General features: G+C 41.7%; 2 protein-coding genes across 2 annotated transcripts in view; both read left to right on the forward strand.

Moving 5' to 3' along the window:
* Positions 1–22198, forward strand: part of plpp5 (phospholipid phosphatase 5) — a 55000-nt gene extending 32802 nt beyond the window's left edge. The window contains exon 9 of the transcript XR_014595646.1: positions 22188–22198. The gene's annotated coding sequence lies outside the window, so the exon portion shown is untranslated. The remainder of the gene's footprint in view (positions 1–22187) is intronic.
* Positions 1–27114, forward strand: LOC310991756 (septin-2). Its single transcript, XM_083979663.1, has 12 exons — positions 1–104; positions 5969–6024; positions 6458–6557; positions 6656–6742; positions 7158–7281; positions 8396–8530; positions 8946–9063; positions 21743–21844; positions 22037–22182; positions 22358–22441; positions 22522–22579; positions 25680–27114. The coding sequence occupies exons 2-12, from the start codon at positions 5998–6000 to the stop codon at positions 25743–25745; spliced, it is 1047 nt and encodes a 348-aa protein (XP_083835789.1). The 5' UTR covers positions 1–104; positions 5969–5997; the 3' UTR covers positions 25746–27114.
* Positions 27115–27451: the final 337 nt, after the last annotated feature.

Here is a 27451-nt window from a genome sequence, read left to right on the forward strand (position 1 = left end):
CTCGAGGGAACGGTTTCCGGGTTTCCCTTCCTGGGCTGGGACAGTGGCGAGAGGCAAAAAAAAAAACCGCCTGTTGATTAACATTATCTCAAATTTACGCTGAGGTAAGGCACTGCTCAGTGGTTTGTTGTTGTGTTTTTTCCTTTATAAAAACGAGCTGTTGGGTTGAGCCGAAGCAGGGCGAGAGAGACACAGCGGAGCGTCAGTTGAAGCCGAGCTGGCAACAGGACACCAGCCGCGGTAACAACTGTTGCATGCTAAAGTTTGACATGTAAAGTTTCAGTGCTGTGTTGCACTCAGATTCTCTGTCAAACGTGTCTTTAAAGAGGAAAATGACTTTTAAAGGAGCTACGCTGTTTAACTAAGCGGCGTAGGTTGAAAAGTGTATTGTCAGTGCCTCAGATGATGTTTGGTAAACTCAGTCAGTGTCTGACAGACAGACTGGGTGTGGTGGACATCTCACTGTTACAGACCCAGAGGCCTTCACACAATTCCCCCGGCCAGTGACTTAAGCATTGTTTTATATTGTTTTTAACTATGTGGCACAATTGTCCATGTAAACATATCCTACTGTGATTTACTAAGCCCTGCGCCGTTTTACTTTGAATCACTCAGTGCTTTTGACTGCCTATCAGTAATCAGTGTCATATTAAATCTGCATCAGATGTGGCGTTCAAAGCACTGACTTTCACAGATTTCCTGTACATTCCTCGTTGTGTAACATTCCTGACTTCTGAAATCGCCTTCTAACATCCGATCACTCCCTGACCTTTTGATTGTAAAGCACATTTGTGCAAAATAAATTTAATGTTTAGACAACTTCACAATAACAGTGTGGAAACAATACCGTATTCTCATTATGTGTCTGTCTAAGATGTGGCGGAGGGCCACTATTGAAGGATTATCATCCATCTTTGCTTGTGTTTTTGGCTCAGTGAAAACGTGTATATTTCACTTCCTTTGTTGCTGAGTGGGGAACAGTATGGGCACCATGGCAGACTGGCTGAGCTGTGGCTAATCTCAGGCTGGCAGCTGCCCTTTTACTTCAGAAACAACTCTGCTTTTTCACACAGTTGGATGCCGATCAATTTGATATCAGAAAGAAAACATCTCTTGCTACTGAAAGACGTCTCCAGTCTGTGACCCAGCATCGTCACCGCTCTCTGACCTTTCCCCTTCCTCCGACCCTATATCACAAACACTGGCAGACACAGTGAGCGCAGGGGAAGGCATCTGTCTTACACTATAAACTACATGGTGATGCTTCCTTGTGTGGTGTGAATGGAAACACAAAACTTGATTCACACTGACAAACTCAAGTGGACATGCAGTATTGTGTCAGAGGTCTGAATGATGATGTACCACAGCAAGATATCTTTATGGTGAAGAACTGGAGGAAGAAGCACACATTACAAAACAAAATCCATCCCCTATTGTACTGTGATGATGGGAAAGAAGTCAGAATAATGATGATGGGCATCTATTAATGTTTTCTGATGCTTTTAAGTTCAAACTGTTAATCAAGGAACTGGATCACATGAATCTACAGACTCTTTAGAAAGAGTATGTACCATTTTATTTCATGGTGATGTAAATTGTGAAGTTGTTATTTATCTGGAAATTCAACAGAGAGAGAATTGATAGATCCAGAATTGTGTGTTTCTGGCTAATCCAGCAAATTATCTAACAATATAATCTTCTCATTGTTGACAGTGATAGACAAAATAGCAAAACATCAAACTGTCACACTGAAGAAACTGGATCAAAGCCATTATTGTTTCTGAAGCAATCTGAATACACTTTGATTGAGACTGCCCATTTAGTTATTGGACTAATTATTTCAAAACATACTTCGATAATATTTGATAGGGAATCACAGTATGATTCAATATTATCATTAATTTATCTCAATATTTATTAATTTGATTTGTTCTCACCCTTACCTAATGATGACACATCTTCATGCCAGGAAAGGTGCAGGAAGAGAAACAAAAAATGACACCTCAGTTTTATTTATTATCATTAGATTTTCTTCATTGTACTGCAGAACAGCTGTGTGAGCGGTACAGTGTTAGAATAACAGTTTAGTTTCTGTAAGCTGTGCTCTAGTCATTTCCTCTCCTGTCTCCATCATCATAAATGGTCCATCCTGTGCTTTAAACACTGTGTGTGTTATGAACAAGCCTGCTGGTTTCCTCATGGTTGAAAGGCTTTCTCATTCCGCCTATTGTGGCTCCCTCCCTCCCTCCCTGTTGGCTCATATTATGAAGTCACAGCTAGGCACAGCTTAAAAACTAGTATCATGTCTTAATTACTGATGCCCACCACTTGTACCTTTTGGTCCCCAATGGTGACTTAAAATTGTGTGTTTGTGCATTTCTGTGTCTTTACATGTGCCAAACATCACTTTATAGTGCTAAGCAGCTCAGGCGTTCCTGTTGCTGTGATCACTTGCCAGTAAATTACCATAATTGTTGTGATGCCACCGAGTTTGTTAAATCTCCATGGCATGGAATTATTGCTTCAGTGTTTCCAGTAAGGTCTGAAAGTCCTTAATCCACGGAGAGCTGGTGTGTGTGTGGACCCTTGACACTGCCTGTCAGGAAGGTACATAGTTCTTCTCATGGCGTTTCTCCAGCCAATAAATCAACTGTAAATGCATTACATGCCAAGAACTTTGGATTAACTAAGGTGGCATTTTTCCCTTTTGGCCCAAACTGTTTAATCTCCCCCCACGTCTGGCCCATTGATGGCTGTGTGTATGTGTGTGTAAGCAGCTCAGCGGCCTGGCCGATTAAATGGCCATTATTAAGAGAGTATTATTGAAGTGTGCCTCCCCCTCGTCTGTCCTGTAGTGTTGTCTTTGTGATATTACAACTGCGATATTGGAACGGTTTAATTAATCTGCTGCTGCACTAATGCAGGTTCCCACAGAGCCTGTCGGGGAATAATAGTCGGGCTGTGTGTGTGATACTAATGGATATGCCTGTGTGGGCTGCTCTGTTAGATGTTCATTAATAATGAAAACACATTTAGTATTGTCTTAATATTAATGCTGGATGATGGGCTGGTCCATCGCTGTCCTAAATGCATGACTTATTTTTTAGTGTCGCAGGGAGGGTTACATGCCTGCACAGCTGTCGGATGAATTCTTTTGAAGTGTGATAGAGATGGACATTAGTGTACAGAAGATGAATCTTAATGACTTTGCTGATGCCTTTACTTTTCATCTAGTGCCAAAAACAGGTCTGAGTTCATCTATTTAAATGAAATATCTCCACATGTGAAATATGTGCAAATCCATAGATTTGCACATATTTAGTATAAGGAGATGATATCTCCACTAGGGATGTCACCATTACTTGTTTTCACAATTAACCTCGGTATTAAATGCCACACTTAATTAATTGTTATGATTCCTAAATACCGTCACTTTCCAAAAAAGATTATGTCGGAACCATATTGGCAAAAAAGTGCCAAAATAAAGGTAAATGTCATACTGGTTTAAAGGGACAACGAGGAGTTTTGGAAAGCAAAGTGTTTTCACACTACATTTCCCATGAGCCTCCGCACGCACGGTGAAATTCTTGGACCGGCACAAGACGGATGTCTTGCCAAGAATGTTTTCATTAATCAAGAATGAAAGTCACAGGTTCGAAGACGATCAGGGTCTGTCGTAGTTCCGACCATAAACGGCGATTCAGCTGTGTTATTCCCATGATATTCCCAGCGTCCGGGAAACCGAAACTGGGAAATGCTGGGCGAGTCGACCACTAAATAATAATAACAAAATAACTATAAAGACAAAACGATATATTTATAGAAAATGGACCCATTAACAAGTGTGGGAAATGTAGATTCATCCATATGAGACTCTTTTATAACCAAATGACAATAATCGTACCAAGAAAATGTATAATCATGACATAATAACATTTTCTGAATTGTCTTCTATTAGATTGGCCTGAAAGATTTTCTGAAAAAGATTCATTCAAACAGTGAATTTAGGGTGTTTTTATTTTACAAAATGACCTTAAACTAGTTAACTATTTTGTGGTTTTTCTAATACTTAGGTTTGGTGCCCGTTCGTTATATGAGTGATTATATTTCTCCTGACGAGGCCTGATCCCCCCTCCATTGTTTTGACTGGGTTATCCCTTTGACCTGTGGCCCCTTGGCCCCTGAACCGGCACTCCTCCACCCTGAGTGGCTGCTCTCTCACCTTGTTGTCCTGCATGTGGCCGGTGCTGAAAGTGGTCAGGGGGTGAGGCACGTGTTCCCCCTCCTCCCTCAGCGGAGCTGCCCTGTATAGGAAAGGCTTCAGGAACCAGGGGGGATAAACAGCCATTGTTTGCCTTGAAGGCTTGGTGAAACCACCCTGTCAGTATGAGAGATCTCTGCCCACTTTCATGTAGATACAGAGGGCCCCCTGACTACCATCTAATGCATTGAACAGTGTGAAATGGTTCCCCAAGTGACCACAAATGTGTGTTTGTCCCATGCCAATGGAGGAAGGTCAGTTCAGGTTCCCATACCACCTATTTCCCCCTCAACTAACATTACGTAAGCAGAGTGCATCTCCACTTGGCAGTACATCGCAGCCTGCCTCCTTCTAATGCTTATCACACTCCACCTGTCAAGGGCCAGTGTGTTGGTGATAAAATGGAGCCTGTTCTTCCTGCTCAGTCATTATGTAGCTAATTTATCAAGCAGGCTTGTTGCCCTGTCGTCTGCACAGGGCCGTAGACTGGGGCAGGAGCATGGGGCAGGCTACACTAGACTGGAACAGGTTAATGGGAGGCTGGGAACAAGCTTGTTGCCAGAGCTTTTAATCTTTGCTCTTTCCGTGTGATAGTGCTGGAGGGCAGGGCCGACGTACACTTGCATAAATATTCACAAGTGGTGTCTGGTTTTGATTCTTGTTTGAGAAAAATTAGCCACATTAAGCAGCTGTCCCACTGGTGTCTCTGGGTTCATCAAACTCTGGGGAAAATGTTTTTTTTTTTTTTGTTATGAATGTTATATGACCCACCATATTTGTCAAAAACTCACATTCCTTTACGCATTTTTTTAATTTTTATTATTTTTTACCACAACAGTTTAGTAGCAATAATATTTTCAGAATCGTAAGGAAAAAAAAGAATCAAACTTAGACAGGACGAGTGTGTGTTAGAAGCCGGAGTTGGTTGTTTGGACAAATTAACACACTTTTGGGCTTCTCGTTGTTCGAGTGGTTAGAGAGCACATCCCACGTTGGCATATGCCTGAAGCGCTGATCGCCGGTTCGACTCCAGACCGAGACAATCTTTAGTGCATGTCATTCCCACAGTCTCTCTCCCTGCTTTCCTGTCTCTCTACTGCAGGGGCATATCTAGGGGTGGTCTTGGGAGGGTGAGGCCCACCCAGAGGGCTCATCTGCGAATCCAATCAAAATTCGGAAAAAATCACCATATATTTTTTTTTATCCTTTAGTGGATAGGACTGCTGCTCCAGTGTTTATAGTTTTATGTAATTTTAGTTCTTATAAGTTGTCTTGTAGCTTCCCATGCTGTATGAATTTGCACATTTTGTAAGCTGTGTGTTTCTTTAAAGACCCCCCCCCCCCCCCCAACATTTGTTGTTGCCGACCCGTTGTTGCCGACCCAAATAATCCAAATGCCCACCCACGACATCGTAGTAACACCTGACTGCCCCAAAAAATATTGGCTATATATACTTTCTCACATTAGTTGGTAGTTGAAAACGTAATCAAAAATAAGTAATTACTTAAAATGAAAAAATATGAGCAATACATTCCAATACAAAGAGTATGAGATAACTTGAGTTTAACAAACTTTGTGAGTGAATTCTTAGGAAACTGTTAATCCTAGAAGTGGTTTACGAGCAGGAGGGGGAGTTTAGTCTTCACAATTTAATCATGGATGACTTTTCTGGTTTCATTTACTCCTGTGTCTATGTTTCCCCACAGATCTATCAGACATCCAGTAAACAGTAGCAATGTCTCAATCTGGAGAAAAAGGGAAGGTGAGTAACAGACAGACTCACAGAATCACAAGACAGTTTTTATTGTAAACTGTGATAAGTGGGCGGAGTCTACAGGAGGGGTTTCTAATAAGGCAGTGGTGATTAAAACTTGTCGTACTTGTAATCTCATGCACACACACGTCCACAGGCATCCAGAGAGGATATCCTGTATAAATGCAAGTGTTTCATAGCAAGGCTTTATTGGCTGTTGGAATTTCTTAATGATATGCTGCATCATCATCAATCTCACTTGCACCTTTACGCATAGGCTACAGTACACCTCATAGGAGCTGGTTAGCACATTTACCAAGCTAAAGAAACAAGGAATAAATGTGGAAAATCACACCAAATGACCCAGTTACTTTCACTTGAATTACGTCATATTTTTCCGACCTGTGTTTTTGAACCATGTGTGTCTCTCTGTCCTCTACAGTTCCCAGATGCAGCAGGTTACGTAGGTTTTGCCAACCTCCCAAACCAAGTGCACCGGAAATCTGTGAAAAAGGGGTTTGAATTTACTCTAATGGTTGTAGGTGAGTGATCACATTCACACTGTTAACTGAATATGACACCAGATGTAAAATATCATTTGAGAGCAGAGCTTGATTTATCTGTTCTCTCTGATTGTCAGGAGAGTCTGGTTTGGGCAAATCAACACTTATAAACAGCCTGTTTCTGACTGATCTCTACCCTGAACGCTACATTCCTGGTGCCGCAGGTATAACCCCCAGTACACTCACACACACATACACACAATTGCATGGATATACACAAATATGCACAGTGTAATAAGACAGAAATGTCTGCTGCAATATCTCCAGCAGAGCAGTATTTCAGGAGGAATGCTGGGAATGCATTAGTCTCAAAATAAGACCCTGCCCTTCTTATGAGTTGACTTAGATTAGCACTTGTTCTGGTTTGAAAACAGTCACCCAGGCCCTCCCTTTTTTTTTAGATGACAATAACCATGATTTAATTTTTTAAGTTGTATCCGCCCTCTCGACGCCTGTGGTGCATTGTGTGTGAGTGTGTAGCTCATGCTGACATGTTGATATCAGTGCTGACGATCCACGCGGTCATTGAGGTGTCTCGGCTGTTGTGCAACCACTAATTATTCTTGTGCTCCACTCCAGAGAAGATAGAGAGGACGGTGCAGATTGAGGCGTCCACCGTGGAGATCGAGGAGAGAGGGGTGAAGCTCCGCCTCACCGTGGTCGACACCCCCGGATACGGCGACGCCATCAACAGCCAGGACTGGTGTGTGTTTGTGTGTGTGTGCTGTGGAGGAGTTGATAACAAACGTGGGACATGTTTTCCTGTCCAGCGTGCCGTCTCATCCTTCCCTCCTGTCCTCAGCAACTCCCTTTCTCAAATTTCATCCAAACTCCCTGTTTCCTCCCTCTCCTCCCTCCACATTCCCTACGTCTTGACTTCTTTGAACTATTGGTCCACGCCCACGTGTGTGTTTACTTGTGTGGCATCCTCTAACAGGTGGTGTCAGTGTAGCTTCTGTGTCCAAGCTCGATTTCCTGTTGGTTGTCCTGGCATAGCTGTAGTTCACTCTGCCGGACCCAAGTACAACACTGTAATAGAGGCCAAGTAAAGGAAGAACAGTCACTTCCTCTTTGCTTTCTCTCTGCAGAATTTGTCCATTGTTGTCCACTCAATATGAAATTATAAACATTCAGAAGCAAATACATTGAGCTAAACTTGAGAAGGAATTTGTTATTGACTGCGCACTTGTTGATTTTCATGCTGTGCTGTCTGCCCAGAGTATAATCTAATACCTTCATCAGTTAAAGGGATAGTTCAACATTTTGTCAAATTGGCCCATTGCCATAATCCCTATAGTTTTAGGAGTAGGTTTGTTACCTTTAATTGTCGGTGTAAGCTATTTTTAGAACGGCGGAGCAGAGCCACGAGCTGCTCAGATCTCAGATACGGAGACTCTTGGGATTTCTTGGTTTCCCTCATCAAACTCATCAAATACACATTCCAACTACTTCAAAATGCTCTCATGGACAAGTTGTGACCTGCACATTCACCACGCTATGAGATAATAATGGAATGTTATGAGACTGAGTTGTTGTTTTCGAAGTAAATGCAGAGACTGCTTGCTGAAAAACTGTGCACGCTGGGAACATGCATCAGCAGTTTTGCATGAATTTACCTTGAAAACAACTCCCTTAACTTTATCAAGCAAGTTACATAACTACAGGGCTAGGGTTGCAGGCTCTCCTTTACAAAGGACTTGATGAATGATTTCCTGTGCTTGATGTTAGCAACGCCATTATCTGTGTTAATGTAAAATAGTGCTGCAGTGGTTGTTCTGTGTGATGAAGGAGGCTTATCTCTGTCTCTCTTGTGTCAGCTTCAAGACCATCATCCAGTACATCGACAATCAGTTTGAACGTTACCTCCACGATGAGAGCGGGCTGAACCGAAGACACATAGTGGACAACAGGGTTCACTGCTGCTTCTACTTCATATCTCCATTCGGACATGGGTAAACAAACAGAAGTTGTTCATCACCAAAGATCACCAGAAAGAAAGAGAATGAAAAATACAGTACATAGTTTATAGTTCAAAATGACATATTACTTTGGATATTTAAAATTATTTTTTAGATATGATCATGTTGACTCTAACACTCCACCAGCAGACAAATGATAAGAGCAAGGCAGAGCTTCCTCATATGGATCTTTCAAAAAGAAGGCAGCTGCTAAATAGTATTTCAATTTGGTTGCCAACTGTGGGAATTGTGTTTGTGTTTTGTGTATTTTTTTTAAAACTATTTTCATGTTCCTTCTATGATGATGAGAAGGTCAGAATGATAATCCTGTGTAAATAATCCGGTTGGGTTCTCTGATGTTCCTCTCTCTCCTCCTTCTCCTCTCTTTCTTTCTCTCTCTCTCTCTCAGTCTAAAGCCTCTGGACGTGGAGTTCATGAAGGCCATCCACAGCAAAGTCAACATTGTCCCAGTCATTGCCAAGGCTGACACACTGACACTGAGGGAGAGGGACCGCCTGAAGAGAAGGGTGAGTTTGATGCACACTCTTTCACACACACAGCTGTCCAGTGTTTTCTGACTGCACTATATGTCATCATCTTTCCCCTGGATTTAATTCTTGGCTCGAGAAGGCTGGAATGTCTGAAAGCTCCCGTTGTCACGGTGTTCTGTGTTTGTTCCTATCCCATCTTCAGGTCCATGGTTTAGCCATTAGAAAGTGGATCATTGAACAATACTCTAATAATAGCAGAATCACTTATCCAGCCATATTGGCAGCCTCGTGTGTCAGACAGCTTTGTGTTTGTGTGATAAAGCACACATGTTCTTTCCCGTGGAACTGCAGCGCTCTGCGGCTCACATTCTTGTGTTTTTGATAAAACAAGCAGATTATTCTGTGCGAGTACAAAGAGTGTCAGCATAAGTGAGGAAACAATAGGAGCGACAGATGTACAACAAAAAAAAAAGTTTTGTACCTATACAATATAGATGGAGCACATCAAGTCCAGTCTCAACCCACCCCAGATACTTCCTGTTGGAGGTGGCCCAAGTATCTGCCTGCCTGCACGCTCCTCAGCTTCCTGCTGTCCAGAGGGGAAGGACAAGGAGTAGTACAATACCACACACAAACACCCTCATGGACATGTAACACGTCCAGTTGATATCCTGCATTTAACAGCCCATAGAGCTGAAGGCTGCCACGCATACGCAGGGAACTCAGTTCATACTATAGATCATTAGAAATACACTGGCTAACTACGGTATTTAAATAAGGTTCATGAAACTCAGGGTGGAGTGAGGATTTGCAGATTTTCTATATATATTTTTTTAGATTGATTAAAATTCCTTAATGAATAATGCAGTGGTGTCATGGGGATTTTTTTAGTAGGGGGGCACTGTTTATGATGCCTCCCCCACCCCAAAAAAGGAAAAAAAGACTACTGTGCACACATAAGAGTTTTTAGTTTGCCAGTTATGGAAACTATAGCTCTTCAGTTACAAAAAACAATATCACCAGCAAGAATTATAATAATAATGCTGAACTGCTTCTTTCTCATACACATGCGCACACATATATAACTCGATGCAACAATATAGGCAAAGACACACACTCACATCAGTGCTATATTTTGATCAATGTAATGAATAAATGCCACCACAGGCTTCGTAGTGAATAGGAGAAGTTGTTCCCCTGTAGCTGCCGTACATCCGATAGGCCTCCATGCGCCACAGGAAACACTCACCCACATCATTTACAACAATGGTCATTGTCACAGACACCATTGAGCCAAGTGTTTGCGATGGCAGCAGGTTTTACCCCGTCACAGTTGGGATGATGCTGCCTTCAAGATAACTCGGAAATATGGGACAAATCCCATCCTGAATTGGGTCAGTACGGGATGCACTATTTCATTTTCACATCCGGGACAATCCCATATTTAGTGTTATTTATTTGTTTGGGCAACCTTTAATTGTCATCTTAGGCATGTCGTCAGATATTTTGTCCATTGCTTTATGGTTTTATAGTTTTTTGTTATTTGGACTATCGTTGCTGGGAACATAATCATCAGACCAACCAATAATAAAAAATATCATTATTTCCAGTCCTAGTCCTGAAATCTGCAGCCAGTGTGTGGGGCTTAAGTTGCAGTTACTTTGTCATCTCAGTCCTCTGTGCTTTAAATCAGTAGTCAGCCTGTCTCTCACCTTCCCCTACAAGCCCCAAACCCCCCACCTGTGTCTCATTCAGGCCCCGAAGCGGGTGGTCCAGCAGGCTTGGACTGGTTGGCTGACCGGGGTCCAGCTCTAGAAGCCTGTATTGTTTCAGAGCTCCGACAGTCAGATACCAACGCACCATCTGAAGAAAAGAGGAGTCACAGTGTGGGCGCTGAGGGAAAACATTTCTCTTATTCTACTTCCTTAGACAAAAGGATTTAATATTTGTCACAGTATGAAAATCCAAGAAGTCAGTAATTGGTTCTGCATTTTCAGCAGTACACAAGTAGCTCCAGCATCAAAGGTGACCCCCCCCCCCTCTGAGTTGTCCTTAAGAGACCTGCCAGCTGAATTGTACTCTGAAGTGTTTTGTGTTTTGACCTTCCTCAAACCTTCTGAACGTTCCACTGGCACTTAAGATGAACAAAACCGTGTTTCCTGCCCCCGCCCCTGACTTCAGAACCCCCCCCACCCCCCTCCCTCCATTCAGCTGCCAGTTTGTGGCAGGTCAGCTGTCTTGATTTGGAGTTTTTGCATAACTTTTACAATGATTCCATCACGTTTTGCTTTTCATTCAGTTCTCTGTTAGACAACATACTGTCAAAGTGCAGCCAATAGCCACAGATTGGGAAGTGAAGTGATAGTGTGTCAGTGGAAAATGCTTTAACTTGTATCATTGTGATCTGAACTGTCCACACTATCTGTCCAACAGTTTGCTCACATGCTCCGCTAACTGTTCCCTTAACAGACATTTCCCACTGTATACTAAAGAGCAATTAGCTGCTGCCTCCAACCACAAAAATGGCAAAACGCATGCACGCACACGCACACACACAGCAAGTGCCTAAATCCATAAGTGCATTAATTCAAGTAATGAACAAAACACATACTAAATTTGAAATCGAGAAACTGTGGACTGCTGGTTAAAGACATTAAAACATTAATATCTAACGATAGTGAGTTCCAGGACGAGCCATTACTGTCAGGAAATCCAGAGGGTTAATTGGGCTATCTGCCCCACATTTAGAAATGGCACAGTCCCTAAGGAGGGCACATTATTCCTACTATCGCTTGTTGGGTGTAATTTTGGGAAAACACAATTTACACACAATTATCTTCATCTCAATTTGTAAAAATACGCTAGCTGCAGCGGTGCTTCTACGCTCACAGCGGTTTGTCGGTGTATTTGAAAAAAACAACATCAAACATACATTTTATTCATGGCTTTCTATAGTGAACTAATTGCAGACGGACAGTAAATATTTAGCAGGAGCATGACTCTTTGTAGATGTGTGTCTCTCTCATGAAATGAAAGATGAAACCAGCAGATAAGTGGAGTGTCTGTGTGGTCTACAAACCCCCCCACTCTAACTGCAAGGGAAAAAATGCATCATCACTGTGATTACTGACTTGACTATTTCAGATACAGTCAGATCATCAGACGGTGGCAGTGAGTGTGTATGTGCTATTTTATTCCGTGCCTTTATTGACTTATCAGAGTAATCCGTTTTTATTGTGTCGTTTTAAAAGTCAGGCATTCATTCTGATGTCTATTCTTCTTTCTAAGTGTCTCTCAGGAGAACAAATACATCTGGCACAAGTATTTGTTGGTTCCATCAGATTAGTTGAAGTGGCTCTTAGGGTATACGTGACTGGTTCCTGCCATACAGTCCTGTAACGTGTACCTTCCATTGAGGTCAGAGCGCCAGCGGCCAAAAAGCTGCCAGTGGGCCGGGTGCTAGAGGATGATTGATACTCCCCAACATTTCTCCCACACTATTTATTAGTTTGTTTTTTCGCCGGCCACTTTCTCACCGTTTTGAGCCATTTGTCTCTCAGTAAATAGGACCCCACTCCCTCCCTCCGCCTCTTAAGGCTCTTCCAGTCCTCTCGCTTATTATTAGGGGGAAACAGCTTGTACAGAACAATAAAAGTTTCCTGCAATGTGTCAAGACTGTTCCACTGACAAGACAGAACCTGCGGCCGCGTGCGGCTCAGGATCGCAGACGGTGAACAAACTTCCCACCTTTCAGCTTTCATCCCCTTAGTTCTGCCGGCCTCTCAACCGATCCTTCCTCTGCTGCTGGCGCTCACTCACTTTCTTCATCTGCCTCTTTGTGTCCTTGTTTTTAATTTGCCCTAATGCCAATTTCCTTCACCCTGGTCTCTTAGTCCTCACTTCATAAGTTGCCCTGAGGAGGGTATATTGAAGAGATGATCCTCTCAGTCTGGGACCTTGCAGTCATATCCTGTGTGGGGCTTTAGTCTCAAACTGCTTTGCTGGTTTGTTTTCTATTTGAGCATTGACGACAGCACACGGCCGGTTTGGACTGGAATCCTGGAAGCAAGAGCAAATCACTGCTTTGTTCCTAAACAAAACCTTGGTTTTCATTTGTTAGTTTTTTATACATAGGAATCTCTCAACAATTGAATACAGAAGATTCATTTAGCAATCTTAAGTCAATGCTCAAAATTCTCTTTTTTCAGCTTCTAAATTGTGAGTTTATGCCATATTTGTCTTATATGATGAAATAAATAAATAATAACCGTGAATGAAAGAATCATTAGTTGCAGCCTTATTTGGAAATAACGTTCTTAAATTTGCGTGATCAATGATTGCTTTACATGACAGTACAGTCAGTCAACATGTAGCTATTTCATATCCTCATTTAGTTTAATTTCGGATTTTATCTTCCTCTTAATGTTACATTTTTTTTGGCACATCTTATATCAACAGTGTTATACAGTACATACTGTTGACTAAGCATGTTCAGGTGCTGGAAGGAAGTTCCGACATTTCAGAGGTTGCACGCCATGGAAACCTTTTAAAGGCAAGAGGCTAAATTGACTTTTACTAGCCATTTTTTCTGGCTTGGCCAAAATGAAATTTTCCACTTTGATATTTTTACTACAACATAGAAAGCTTACCTATAGAGTTTGCATAAAATTGACTGAGTATATGAGCAGATGCCCCAATGTGGAGACTGAAGTGCACACTGGAGCATGTGCTGAAGTCCTGCTGTCAGGGTTCCTACACAAGTATGGAAAGTTTGGAATTTGATTTTATACATTTCCAGGTCTGGAAAAGTATAGAAAAAGGAAACTATTGTATGGGAATATATTTATCTTAATACTTATCTGGGTTTGGTCTTATGTGAAGTTATTTGGGTTAATTATTCTATATGCGCTATTAGCTGCAATCTCCTGGAAATTATTTGGTGAAATAATGGCATACAAATTCAGAATAATGAAAACAAATGATTAATTGCATCATTTATTTACATGATACACATGTAATTACTCAAATGTCACAAATTATTTGAATTTTTTTAACCAAGAAGTCTGAAAATTAGAGTCTGGGAAAGTATGGAATTTTGAAATTCCAAATGTGTGTGAACCCTGTGCTGTATGCTTTTTAACATGATCAGTAGATATAAAAAAGCTGTAAGAAGCTCTTTAATGATGACACAAGTTAGCAGAAAGCAGCCAGATGCATGATTGCCAAAGGCCTCGACCCCAATCTATGCGATATCTCTTCTGTCTTGGAGTGAAGACTAAAAGCTGTCGGTGGAAGCCGGAGGTCAGCGAGGTCTCGAGAACCAGGCTCCTCGTCTGTTCCTGCGTGAGACAATAGTTCAGTCCTTTCTCTTCCTTCCACTCCCTCCTTTTTCCTCCCCTCTCCCCACATCTCCCGTAGCTTCCTTCATTTTCCTCCTCTCTCTCCTCTACTTTCTTCTCTCCCCCCAGACCTTCCCCTGCATGTTTGTCCCCTCAGCTGCCATATTTCACCCCCCAGCCAAGGCACTGTCACACTTTTCCCCTCATTGTCTCACTGGCTGTTGTCTCACCCCCCCGCTCCCCCCGCCTCCAGCCACCCCACCATACTCCTGCTGTGTGAACCAGCTCTACGGCTCCACTGGGACACATTATCGGTGCTGGACACTATTGTCACCACATTTTGGTAAATGGCAATTACAGAAATGGAATCGGTTGTAACACAAAGGCTGAACTGCAGTGGTCTGACCTGCTTTTGAAAGGAAATTATGAGTTAGGTTAAAGGCAACTGATGACTGACGTGTATGTGAACATGATGTCCAGTGAAGGTTGAGTGCTGATTCCTCCATATATACCTCATTGCTCCTGTGTATGTGTGTGTGCAACTTTATGAGTCCCAGGTCAGCCTGTGCCCGCTGCTTTTTCCTGCCAGTGTTTCCAACACGCGGATATATTTATTTTTCTGCCCTCCAGCGGTCATTGTGTCAGAGCATTCTCCACGTCTCTGCAGATTTTAAAACAATAAATATGCATTTTTTTTTGCGCATGGAGTGAGCAGCTCTATTACATACATCCATGTGCTCTCGAGAGAAGAAAAGCACGGGCTCACTGTAATGTGGAAACAGCAGGAGCGACCTGAAGGGATGTGTTCTGGACTTTGCCGTGCTGCTAATGAGTCACTCTGCCACTGGGCTCCCTTTTGATCCCAAAACCTGATGTGTGGTTGAAATCTGAAAGTGGCTCTGTCTTCTTGTAAATCTCACTTAAATACAAGATTACATGAATAGCTGGATTGTTCCTCTCCACCCGCTTTGATCAGAGAGAGGGGTGGGTGGTCTTAACTGTATTAATACTCAGCTCCAGACAATAGGAGTGTGGCTGGATGTGTGTGTGTGCAAATATGTTGATCACCGTTCCACTCATATGATGCCTTCTGGTTTCCATGGTTGCAGTCAGAGCTTCCTGTGTGCCCCATGTTAGGACAGATCCAGCTGTTTTGGTCTGGTCTGTTCCAGTCTGGACCATCCACTTGGTCTTAGTCTCTGACTGGGTGTATCTGGAATGTGTTTCTGTGCATGAATGCAAGTGATGCAGTGTCTTTAATCCTGTGAACAGAAACGTATTGTTCCCCAGTGCTGGTGTGTGTCACAGTGTAAGCTGCTATATGGGTGCTTTTATGATATTATTCAAACATGAACAACTTATTCAAGTTGGAGCAGACTTTTGACCTCTCCTCCCAGGCCGTCCTCCGTCTCTCTGGTGATCCACCGGCCTCTTGGAGCTTCAAAGCTGCACACGTAACTCCTGAAGTCTTTCCTGCTCCCGTTGCGGTTCACATAGTGAGGCAGCAGTTTGTATGTGAATGTGTGTTTGCGTAGGAAGCTGGTATGAGGTCTAAATCCCTCTGATGTCCCCCTCAGATCAGGTATTGTTGGGGCTCCCTCACCCCCTCAGACTCCCTGCAGGCAGGAGAAAGCCAGTTAGTTGAAAGGAGTTTCCTGGCAAGAGAGAAGCATTTGTTCTCATGTAGCTTGAAGTTAGCAAATGAAGCTTGGGAACTGAAAGAAAGCACTAGGAATCCAGCGAGAAATCAACTTTCTTCCCTTCATGTTGCCAGATCTCTGTTGTTTGTCTGGTAATCTTTTAATTGAGGTATTGTCACACTACACATGTGTCACAAATATTAAGACACTCGCACACAGCTCATCTTCTTAAATACAGAAATCTTGTTTTGTTGGATTTATTTTGGCAAACGATGAATAGAGCAGAGTAACCTTCCTCTGTCTTTGACTGTAGGAATGTAATTCACAGACATAAAGCAGTCCACATTTGAAGCTTCAAAGGATTTCTTCCATTCCAGACTTAGATTTACAACCGGAGATGAATACACTACATTTATTACTGTATTTCTTCCTTTATCAAGCAGTGGGCTGTTCCTCGATGTGGGATGGTCCCCCCTTTGCTTGTCTAGAACTCATATTTTACATAGTTTATTGAGCAGACAGCGAGTGGGAGTTCATCAGACTAACTGGTGCTTCATTTTCCAGCTTTTACATTTTACAATACAGTAAAGTGTAAAGTGTTTTTCAGGAAAAAAAAAAAGGCCAAATTCTCTGATTTCAGCTTCGTGAATCTGAATATTTCTGGTTTCTTTGTTCCTTTATGATAATAAACTGAGTCTCTCTTTGGTTTGTGGACAAAACAAGACATTTGAGGACGTCATCTTGTGGTTTGGGAAACACTGATTGATATTTTTCAACATTTTATAACATTTTTTTGACCAAACAACTATTAATCGAACCGATTAATCGTTTAAATAATCAACAGATTAATCGATAATGAAAATAAGCGTTAGTTGCAGCCCTAGTGTAAAATAATTTTCACATGGACTTTCACTTGATGATGAAATACCCATTTTCTAGATGAAAGCATTGTGAAACTAGAACGACCACCTTATGGTTGTGTGCTTGTGCCAACCAGTCAAGTTGCAGGAAGCCCGGGCTCAGTCTCTCCTTCCTGAGTTACAGCATTGAAAGTTGTTGTTGCTGCACATTATGATGCCACAGTGAAGCTGACCGCTGACTCTATGGATATATCATGTACTCTCTTTATCATGGTATCCTATTAGAGATTAGTGTTAATTGTATCATATATAATTGTATCAAAAAAGCATGAATTTTTAAATTGTGGCCAAGAATATGTTCTGTGACATCAGGGTGTCCTTAACCTTTGACCTCTGGCCACCAGGTTGTCATCAGTAGGGTAATGCTTGAGTTGAAGATGAGGTAAATCCATGTACAGACAGAGATGGAGACAGAATGTAGAAACCAACTGAAATGAATAGTCAGATGTTTCTTGTCTTGTTGAAATGTGTATAAATGCATAAGTGTTGTGTGGAAACTGTATGCAGCTGACTTTGAAAGAAACGTCCATCGATCTAAAACAAACAGATAGAGACATCAGAGAACTTTTCTCACCAGTTGATTTTTATCAGCTGGTTGTGCAACTGGACTCTCAGGTTACCATGGTGATTTTAAGTGCTTAGTTTCAGATTCAGCTGAGGGACACCTCTGTTCTCCTGCCACACTGAATTCTGTAAGACACTGTGAAGATGAGTTAACGTATACGTTCTGGTGTGAAATGGTGTGTCAATAGTGAATGGTGAACTAAGATGTTGAGATTGACTGTCTTTTATTCTTTGCTAAGAAGGTTCTCAGTACAAATCGCACCTCCAAGTGACCTTTATCTTGCTGAAACAGATTAGGATGTAGGCCTACACCAAGGTCAGCAACAGGTGTCAAAAACAAGAATCAGATGTAAGATGTATCTCTCTATTGTATCAGACAGAGAGCACAAAACAGTAGAAATGAACAGGTACACACTGAAAATAGTTTTTCTATTCAGAGCACTTTAACACCTCCTCGCTCTGCAATCCCACATCCTAATCCAACAAAAATGTTTTGGACTTTGAGAACAACATAAGGTGGATTGCATAATACAGGTGCACCTCAATACATTAGAATATTATGGAAAAGTTCATTTATTTCAGTGGTTCAGTTCAAATAGTGAAACTCATATAGATTCATTACGCACAGACTGAAATATTTCATGTCTTTATTTATTTTAATTGTAATGATTATGTCTTACATTTAATCAAAACCCCAAATTCAGTCTCTCAAAAGATTAGAATACAAGTGAAACAGTTCACTATTGTAACCTAATGGTTTCCCACTCTAATCAGCTGAGATGAACTCCAAACAGGGTCAGGTCTCTTAGTCTGGTTCAGTAGCTCCACTGTCATGGAGCAGACTGCTGAGTGCATCAGATGTCACAGAACCAAACCATGTTGCCTTGGGTTAATGCAGCCGGTTGAACTTTGTAGAGAGAGCTCATCTGTCTGCTGGGGAACAGATATTTTGCTTAAAGGTAACAATATGAAAAGGATTTGTGAGGGGGCCTGAGTAAGCACTTTGATTCACTGGATTGCAGACAAACTACAGGAATCCGTAAAGGACAGAGACCGCTCAGGAACATGGACTCAGTGCTCAAGATTTTGATTTGAATGAACTCCCCAAGTCCTGGAAAGAGAGGGACCCCGTTCCTCATGGTGTCCCTCAGCCTGGGACACGGTTTAAACGGCTCGGATAGAAATGCCACTTCTAATGGCAAAGCTGGACGTTTTCATCCCCGTGGCTCCTGGCAGGCAGCGGGGAGGTTACATAAACATTACGTGAAAACGCTGCCGCTCCGCTCCCTCTGGGTTCCCCATCCCTGCTCGTCTCAATCAGGCCTGATTAGTGTCAAGATGCGGTTTGATTGTTTTGTTTTGTGGATTTTTTTTCTCTCTCTGCATTGTTGATTTCCTAAGAATGCTCGACGGGTACATGTGTCTACTTCCAAGTATTGTTCCCTGTTACAGTTTTAGTTTTGGTCAGCTCTGTCCTCAACTATCGCATGAGAAAACTCTCTGTGTGTGTATGTGTGTGTGTGTGTGTGTGTGATCACCTGTAGAATTTCAGGACTGCAGACTTCAGCACAATCCCCTCTTTTGTCTCGTTGCTCTTTTCTTTGGCAGTTTGTTGTTTTCCCAGAGAGTTGTGGTGTTTGAGTCATTCATGTTTTTGTGGGTTTGCTTGTGAGAATGAACAAATGATAAAAAAAATATTGTTCTCTGGGCCGGTCGATGTGATGAAATGGTTGATCCCTATAATGACAGGTCTGCATCCTGTTTTATTATGATTGGAGGTTTTTGGTTTTACCTGCTGTGCAATGGCAGGGGAAAAAAACTACTTAGACAAATCCCCATGAGTTCACCCTATAATTATTTCTATGTATAGACCCACAGATATACTATATTTATACACAAAGCTTAATAATGCTATTCCTAGAAGTGAATGAGCGCTGGAAACACAGATCTGGCATGATTCACCCACTATTTACCTCATTTCTAACCCATTTTCTAACTGGTCAGCACCAGCCTCCGCCCTCACACTTATCATAACTGGACAACATGACGAAATATTTCCACAAACAATGCTTCATATTCGGCGATGTGAGCCAGAAACATAAGGCGATAAATCTCGGGCTTCCTTTTCTAATTAATACTGAGGCTCGGTCTTGCGTGGCATTGTTTGTCCACCGCCCTGACAGCACTGAGTGGACCCTGCATGGCCAACCATAACAGCACAGGGTGGGGGGGGGGGGGGTAAACGGTTGTATTAAAGCCCAACAGGATGATCATAAAATCAAAAATGGCTCCCACTGCCAACATCTCCGTGCCAACCAAAACACACAACTGTGAGGAGGAGGAGAGGCCGGTGTAACATCAGGGATTAGGGCTTACATTGTGTACAGTAAATCAGCAGGAGGCAACAGGGATTTGGAGCAGGCGGTGATTTTGACATCTGATCATCCCTGAGAGGTCTTGATTACAGGTGTCAGGCTGTACTAAGCACATGTTACGGAACCGAATCATTCAGGTAAACAGCCATTTGGCAGTTTTTGGCTTTAGCTCGGTCTGGAAACAGATGATGGCAGACAACGCGCTCGTGTTTTGTGCAACCAGCAGATGTTTCTAGCAGTTTTATCGACAAAAGTTGTCGCTTTTGTTCATTGAACTGATTTCTCCGTAGCGTCCTGGTTAGATGTGTCCTGTTTTATTGCATTTCATCTGAGTTTGTCTGTCTTATCTACATGTTTGACTAGATTTGTTATTTGTTTCATTTTTTCCTGCCATTGTGTTGTGCGTGTTTATTTTCTCACTGAGTGCACAGTTTCCCAAAATTCTCCACGCTCGGCCCCGCCACAGCGGTGTTTATCCAGCTCCCGCGTCGGAGGGATCTGTACGTCGTGTTTGAGTAACTGAAGGAAAAAGAGGCTCTGGTCTGGTGTCACGCTCTCCCCTGAGTCCTCCCAAGCCTGTTTGTTTTTGGATCTGCCCCACAACAATACCTACCTAACCTCGCACACACACTATCTCGTACACACTCCGCACAAAGCTGACTGAGAAAACAAGCGACAGCCATAACAAGGGCTCAATCAGGAGCTGAGCTCCATAGGAAAACCTGCACTCACTTCCTAGGCTCCTGGCTGACTCACCACTGTCCTATTATACACTGCCGTACATGAAAGTCCCCAAAAAGTCAGGAAAGCAACACTTGACATTTTTTGGCTCCATTACATAAGACTGCATTGTGGATTTAAGAAGTCTGCTCTGGTGCAAACAAAAGAAAATGCAGCTTTGATGTTTAGAATAATAAATACTGACATCTGTCCCGGAGGGTCACGGTGAAGAAAGGTCCTTTGTTTTAACTTGTTTCTTCACCGGTCTGTCTGTGAATGGAGGAGGCTGAGAACTTTATTTCTGATGCTTTCAGAACTTGGGACACACACACATGCAGACGCACACACACACACACCATTATTATTTTCTGTCTCACCCCTCTTTTCCTCCATGGGGGGCTTTAATTAAATGTGTTGCTGCAACAACAGGTACTCACTCAACCCTGTATTAGTCCATAGGGCTGCCTGCCTTACTTTCTGTTTATGGGTCAGAGCAGCAGCTGCTGTTATTTTCTCCATATGACTCACAGTTTACAGAAATATATATTTAGATAAATTGCAAAACTTTGAGCCAATGCTGATGCTTGGATTTCACTCACATTATATTGTCAGATTTATTAAGTACAGCACACATAAACACATAGACAGACACCGCTTAAAAAGCTTTAAAAAATGGAACATTATACATGATGAACATATACACTACACACAATAAAGCAAAATGAAAATGTACAAATGAAGAGGGTTTTTATCAGAGGATCCATCCATCACACCTACGGGCCAATTCAGAGTCTTCAGTCGACTTAGAGTGCATGTCTGTGGACTGGGAGAACCCACAGGGAGGAAGGGTTACCCACCCCACCACCATGCCAGCTCCTTTTATGAAAGGACGTGTGGAATAAAATGAATCTTAGTAGGCTAGTAGATGTGGTCAGGATGTTTTACTGTTTTAAAAATCAATGCTTTTGTCTCCAGACTATTGGAGCACAATGGAAAGTCGTCAAGCCGGTCCTTTAGGAGCGTCTGCAGTGGCACTTCACCAGGGCTCAAGACTTTTGAGTTATTCCTGGACTGAATGGGGCTGGTGATGGAGGTCACAGAGAGGTCACCACGGCGTCCTCCTCACCCTGTGTGTTTCTCTTCCCTCCACCTCTCAGATCCTGGACGAGATCGCAGAGCACGGAATCAAAATCTATCAGCTGCCCGACGCCGACTCTGACGAGGACGAGGAGTTCAAGGAGCAGACCAGAGTCCTGAAGGTGAGACGGGGACACGCCAATCACCAAACCAGAGCAGCCGTTTCCCTCCGCTAGCTGAGTGATGGACACCATCCACCCTCACTTCCCCTCACCACCTCCCTGATACCGCTATTCTCCACATCTCCGTCCATATCCTTTCCTCTGACTGTGTTCCTCCCCAGGGATCATCTCACCTTTATCTTTCTTTCCCAGGCGAGCATTCCCTTTGCTGTGATTGGCTCCAACCAGCTGATTGAGGTGAAGGGGAAGAAGATCCGTGGCCGCCTTTACCCCTGGGGCGTCGTTGAAGTGGAGAACCCCGAGCACAATGACTTCCTCAAACTACGCACCATGCTTGTGTGAGTCTAATAAAACTGCTTCAGTAAAAGGATGTTCCAAAGGGAAGCCTTTTGAAACCTTGACTGAAGTTTTGCCTCATTAAACTGGCAGTAAAAGACCACCAGAGAAAGAGAAAAGTAAATCTCTACTGCCTTCTAGTGTGTGCAGATAGGATTACATGTCTGTCTGTTGCAGGACCCACATGCAAGACCTCCAAGAAGTAACTCAGGACCTGCATTATGAGAACTTCCGCTCAGAGAGGCTGAAGAGGGCGGGAAGGTGAGATTTACACCACTAAACAGCACATGAGCCGCTCACGTTTCAAGCCGAGCTAACGCTGGGACATTTTCTCCCTGCAGGGCTGTGGATGAGGAGGTTGTGGATAAGGACCAGATCCTGCTACAGAAAGAGGCCGAGGTAAGATCTCCAACAACAAGAGTGCAGTTGTCGTACATGGCACAAAAAACCAAATGCATCCTTCAAAAAACAGATGTTCTGATCACTCAAACTAGAAAAACCCAGAAGTTCCCAGAGCGGTAAATTGTGAAGAATGGATGCAGACTCGTCCTGGACTGTCTTGTTATCTTTGCTGCACAAATGGCATTTTAGCATATACCTTTCCCCCCTGATTATACCAGCTGTAACGTAAAACCAGGAAACCTTTAAATTCTTCAGGGTGTGAGTATTTGAGACGGAGAATCAAAGTTCTTCTTCAGTTTCACCCCACTATCTTCCATATGTACTGTTTACCTATTGAGCCATGGAGCCTGCACGTCACCAGGCAATAACCTGCTTCCTGATTGCTCTTGATTGCCCTGTTTGTGTTACTGCTACAGTGCACCATAGTGAGTGGGCGGGGTGCAATCAGATCTGTTTGTAAACAATGTGCCCAGGCAGGATATGCCATCACTTCCTGCCTGGATGTCCTGGCTCAGTTTTTTATGGTGGGAATGACCTCAATAATGCGAGGAGCCCAAAACACAGCTGAAGACAGTGGTCCAGTTTTTGGAGTGGGAGGAAATATTAGAGTAACTACCATAAAACTACCTCAAACTTAGGCTTGATAACGTAACAACCCCCTGGTTTACAGATGATTTCCTAGAAAGCAACTGGTGAATAGTGCAAAGGGGGAGCAGACCGTGTTCAGTTGTTTCTCTTCCAGTGAATCAATTGGCATTATTGAAAACATGAAAAAACAGAAATCCACACAAAGCAACGAAAACATGACTATATTGATGCAATGTGAAGTTAATGAGACAACTTATTTAGAATATAGGTTCCAAAAAATCAAATATGAACTTAGGTATAAATTGATGACTTTTTTTTATTTTATTATTTTGTAGATAACACTTTAGTCTGCTGGAAAGTGGGAATTATTATATGCTGCTTTTCCTTACCTCATTTGATTCAGGTGGCACAATCTACTTTTACTGCCTCTGATGGTGTCTTTAATCAGCAGCATTTTCATTTTTGGAAATGATTAAATTATTGTTTCCCCCATTTAAACAATCACACATTAAGTCATTCATATTAGTCTTAGATTTAATATGAAATAGCAAAACTGTGTTTGTGATAGAAGTAATACTCAGTTAAGTGTTTCACCTGCAGTATGCCATCACAAGTTTGTCATTATATGTTGAACAAAAATGAAATTTCCCAAGCACCAAGACCATAGGGAGAAAAGCGAAGTACTGGTTGAGTTGATCTCATTATAGAAACTGTGTAGTTCTACCCTCAGCCACAAGGTGGCAGTAGACAGTCATTTTTCATCAGCCCTGATATCTTTAGGATGTATGCCTGACATCATCACTGTCTATAAAGTTATTATTAACTTGTCTATGGTAGTTGATACTTTGTAGTTGAGACATTAATATGTATTTACAATGCAACTCATTTATTGTCTTCTCTTCAACACTCCTGTTTATTGCTACCACAAGTGTGCTGTGCTGATATAATGAATTCCTACTGTAGCTATAATTCACAAGATGCCGATCAATTAGTCAGTGCAATGTGAATATAGACACAGCAGTGTTCGGATGTGTGGGCACATAAATCCAGAGGACTTGGTTAACTGAGCTGTGCCTCAAAGTGAGCAACATTTTAACGTTTTGTTTTCTTCTTTAAATGTCTCTTTAAAAAAGACAAATGAACAGATGCAGATGAATCTCAATATTAAAAACAATGGACAGACAAGGCATCCAGTCTGAAAGAATGTAAACAGTATTTCTACCTTACAGACTATTAGTCAACTAAATAATAAATAAGATAAGATAAGATAAGATACTACTACAGGTATTCACATTAGTGCAAATTAGAAGAAGGAAATAGAAACAGTTAGATATTTTATTATAGATATGTGGATATATGTTTTTATTCTATCTAAAATATCCAAAGATCTATAAATAAAGATATAATGGTGCAATTATGCAAGGTCTAAGTAGCTACTTAGATAAATACAGTACATAACTGTACAGTGCTGTGAAAGAGTATTTGCCCCCTTCCTGATTTTTTATATTTTGCATATTTGATCATCAAAAAAATGTTAATATTAGACCAAGATAACCCAAGTAAATATAAAAATGCAGTTTTTAAATGATGATTTAATTTATTAAGGCAAAAAAGCTTTACAAACCTACCTGGCCCTATGTGAAGAAGTCATCCCCCCTCAAGAAATAACTTCAGTAGAACCTGTTTGAGTGAAGTGAAGGAGGCAGAGAGATCTCAGTCACGAGATGTCAATGGTTTTGTTTTTTCATCTGTTCTTGAATTTTTTTTTTTAGATCACAGTATGTGTTGCTTTTTGAGATTTTTGAGCCTCCTTCACTTCACTCAAACAGGTTCTACTGAAGGGATTTCTTGATCCAACAGGTCTGGCAGTGATCAGGTCTGGGTGTGGACAGTGACAGTGAACTCAGCTTTCCCCCAAAAAATTATTTAGCCTATCACAGTTAGTTCATGATTTAAAACTACATTTGATATTTACTTGGGTTATCTTTGTCTAATATTAAAATTAGTTTGATGATCTAAAACATTTAAGAGTGGCAAATATGCAAAAAAAGAAGAAATCAGGAAGGAGCAAAGACTTTTTACTGTGCATACGGTTATTCAAATATCATCTTGCATTTTCATTTTTAGCTCTTGTTCCACTAAATCATGATTCGTGGCAGAGCGTCAGACATGCCTGTTTCACTCTCAGAGGTTCATTGTGATCTGTGTTTGATGTTGCATGTCTTGAGTCTGTGTTTCAAGGTTATGAAATTAATCAGACTTGAATTAATCTCTGTTTTGGCTTCATGTAACACATTAATCCTGGTTCAAGTTGGATTATTCAAGGCAGACCTTTCACACAAATCCTTCCCCGACAACGCCAAATAATAAACATAGAACACTGCAGAGTATTTGCCCACCACTACATTTTTAGAAAATATAATGTTTACTTAATTATCTTTTAATTTGAGGGGACACTGTGTGAAGAAATAAACATGGATCTTGTTTTTGTTTGTTTTCTCTCTCGTAGCTGAGACGCATGCAGGAGATGATCGCCCAGATGCAGGCACAGATGAAGATGAAATCAGACGAGTAGAAGGGTCAGAGCAGAGGGGATGCACAGCGATCCCCATCCACACACACACACACACACACACACACACACACACACACACACACACACACACACACACACACACACACACACACACACACACACACACACACACACACACACACACACACACACACACACACGATACAAATCATATACACACACCTGGTCCTCCTCTGATTCCATCCTTGACCCTGCAGACCAGTCAGGAGCATTTCACCACCACATCTCCCTCTGCCTCCATCCAATCATCCATCCATCAGCTGTTCAGGAACTCACCAACACATTATTTTTTTCTTCTTTTGTAATACTTAAACATCTTGTCTAACTTTTTTTGTTTGTTAGCAGTTTGCTGAGTAAGACTGGACAAAAATTTGTAAACGTACGACCATGACATTTTTTGAATACTTGACCATTATCAGTGATATGTATCCACTATTAAGTCTTTGATCTTAATTATGGTACAACGGTACTTAGAGGTTTTGCCATCACACTAACATGTTTACAAAAAATCTATGCACAGAATGTGCACTTTGTTCTAGTCCAAGCGTCATATGACATGTTTCCATTTATTTTGCTGTTCGGTTCAGATAGTTTTAAATGTGTTTTAACTTAATTCAGAAGCCATCACTTTTACCTCCAGGTGGCCTTGGACCTTCAGTGCCTGTTTGCTTCAGTCTTATAATGCAATAACTTAACTAACGGTACCACAGTGGAAGGTAGGTGTGGTTATGAACGAGGTAAACTGTCCATGTTGAGAACGAGGACTCGTGTCCAGTTTTATAGGTGAAATATTTGCCTTTAATTGTGCTCAATTAGAAACCTTTGTATTTAGCCAGAAACACACTTAGTTTTGGTTTTAATTTTGGAAAGGGACTATCTGCAACTTGTCAAACTAATGCTCAGATCTAGAGACAGCATCATGTTGTAGCTGAATTAAAATGCCACGTTGTTAATATTTGTTAGGAGTTGCATGATCTTCATGTTGAAGCCAAATTATAACGTCAGACTCTAAACTAATCAAACGGTCCCATATCGACATATGTGTCTATATCAGTGACCTTTAACTTAATGTTGTACACTACAGTCCATCATCACACTGTACAATCTATGGGCTTTTCCATGTAAAAATCAGATACTACATGTACAGTACAGTACTTAACCTTCTGTGAGCAGCAGACTAAACCTCCTAACTCCTCTTGAGCGGTGCCATCCAACCGTGCCGTCATTAATGTGCCATCGGCATTACTTTGTTCCTCTCGTCTTTTGCTCTCATGCGTATTTGTTTGTTGAGCTCACGAGACGAACATCATGATTATTTCTTAACCATATGTCAGTAAAGACTTGTTTTTAGGTGTCAACATTGTTTTGTATTTCTCTCTGAAATAAAAATTTGTTAGAGAAAAAAATGTTTTTGTTGATTTGTTGTTTTAGTTTTCTGTTGCTTGTTATTGTCTTTTGCTAATGAGGAGCTGAATTGTTTTTTATAACTTCAATTTACAAGAGCATATGAGGTTTATCTGCTTCTCTTCATGTGAATGCACTTGTTAAGATGTTTTAGAGATAAATCCTCTTCTGTGAGCTCTTTACTTTAAAGCAGAAGTAAGCGATATTTTTGTGTTAATATAAGTCTTAAATAGTTATATCTCCCGACAGCAATCACTTATATAGAGTGTTTGGTCTGAAAC

The sequence above is a fragment of the Trachurus trachurus genome, assembly GCF_905171665.1.
Source record: "Trachurus trachurus genome assembly, chromosome: 9".
NCBI classification, from domain to species: Eukaryota; Metazoa; Chordata; class Actinopteri; order Carangiformes; family Carangidae; genus Trachurus; species Trachurus trachurus.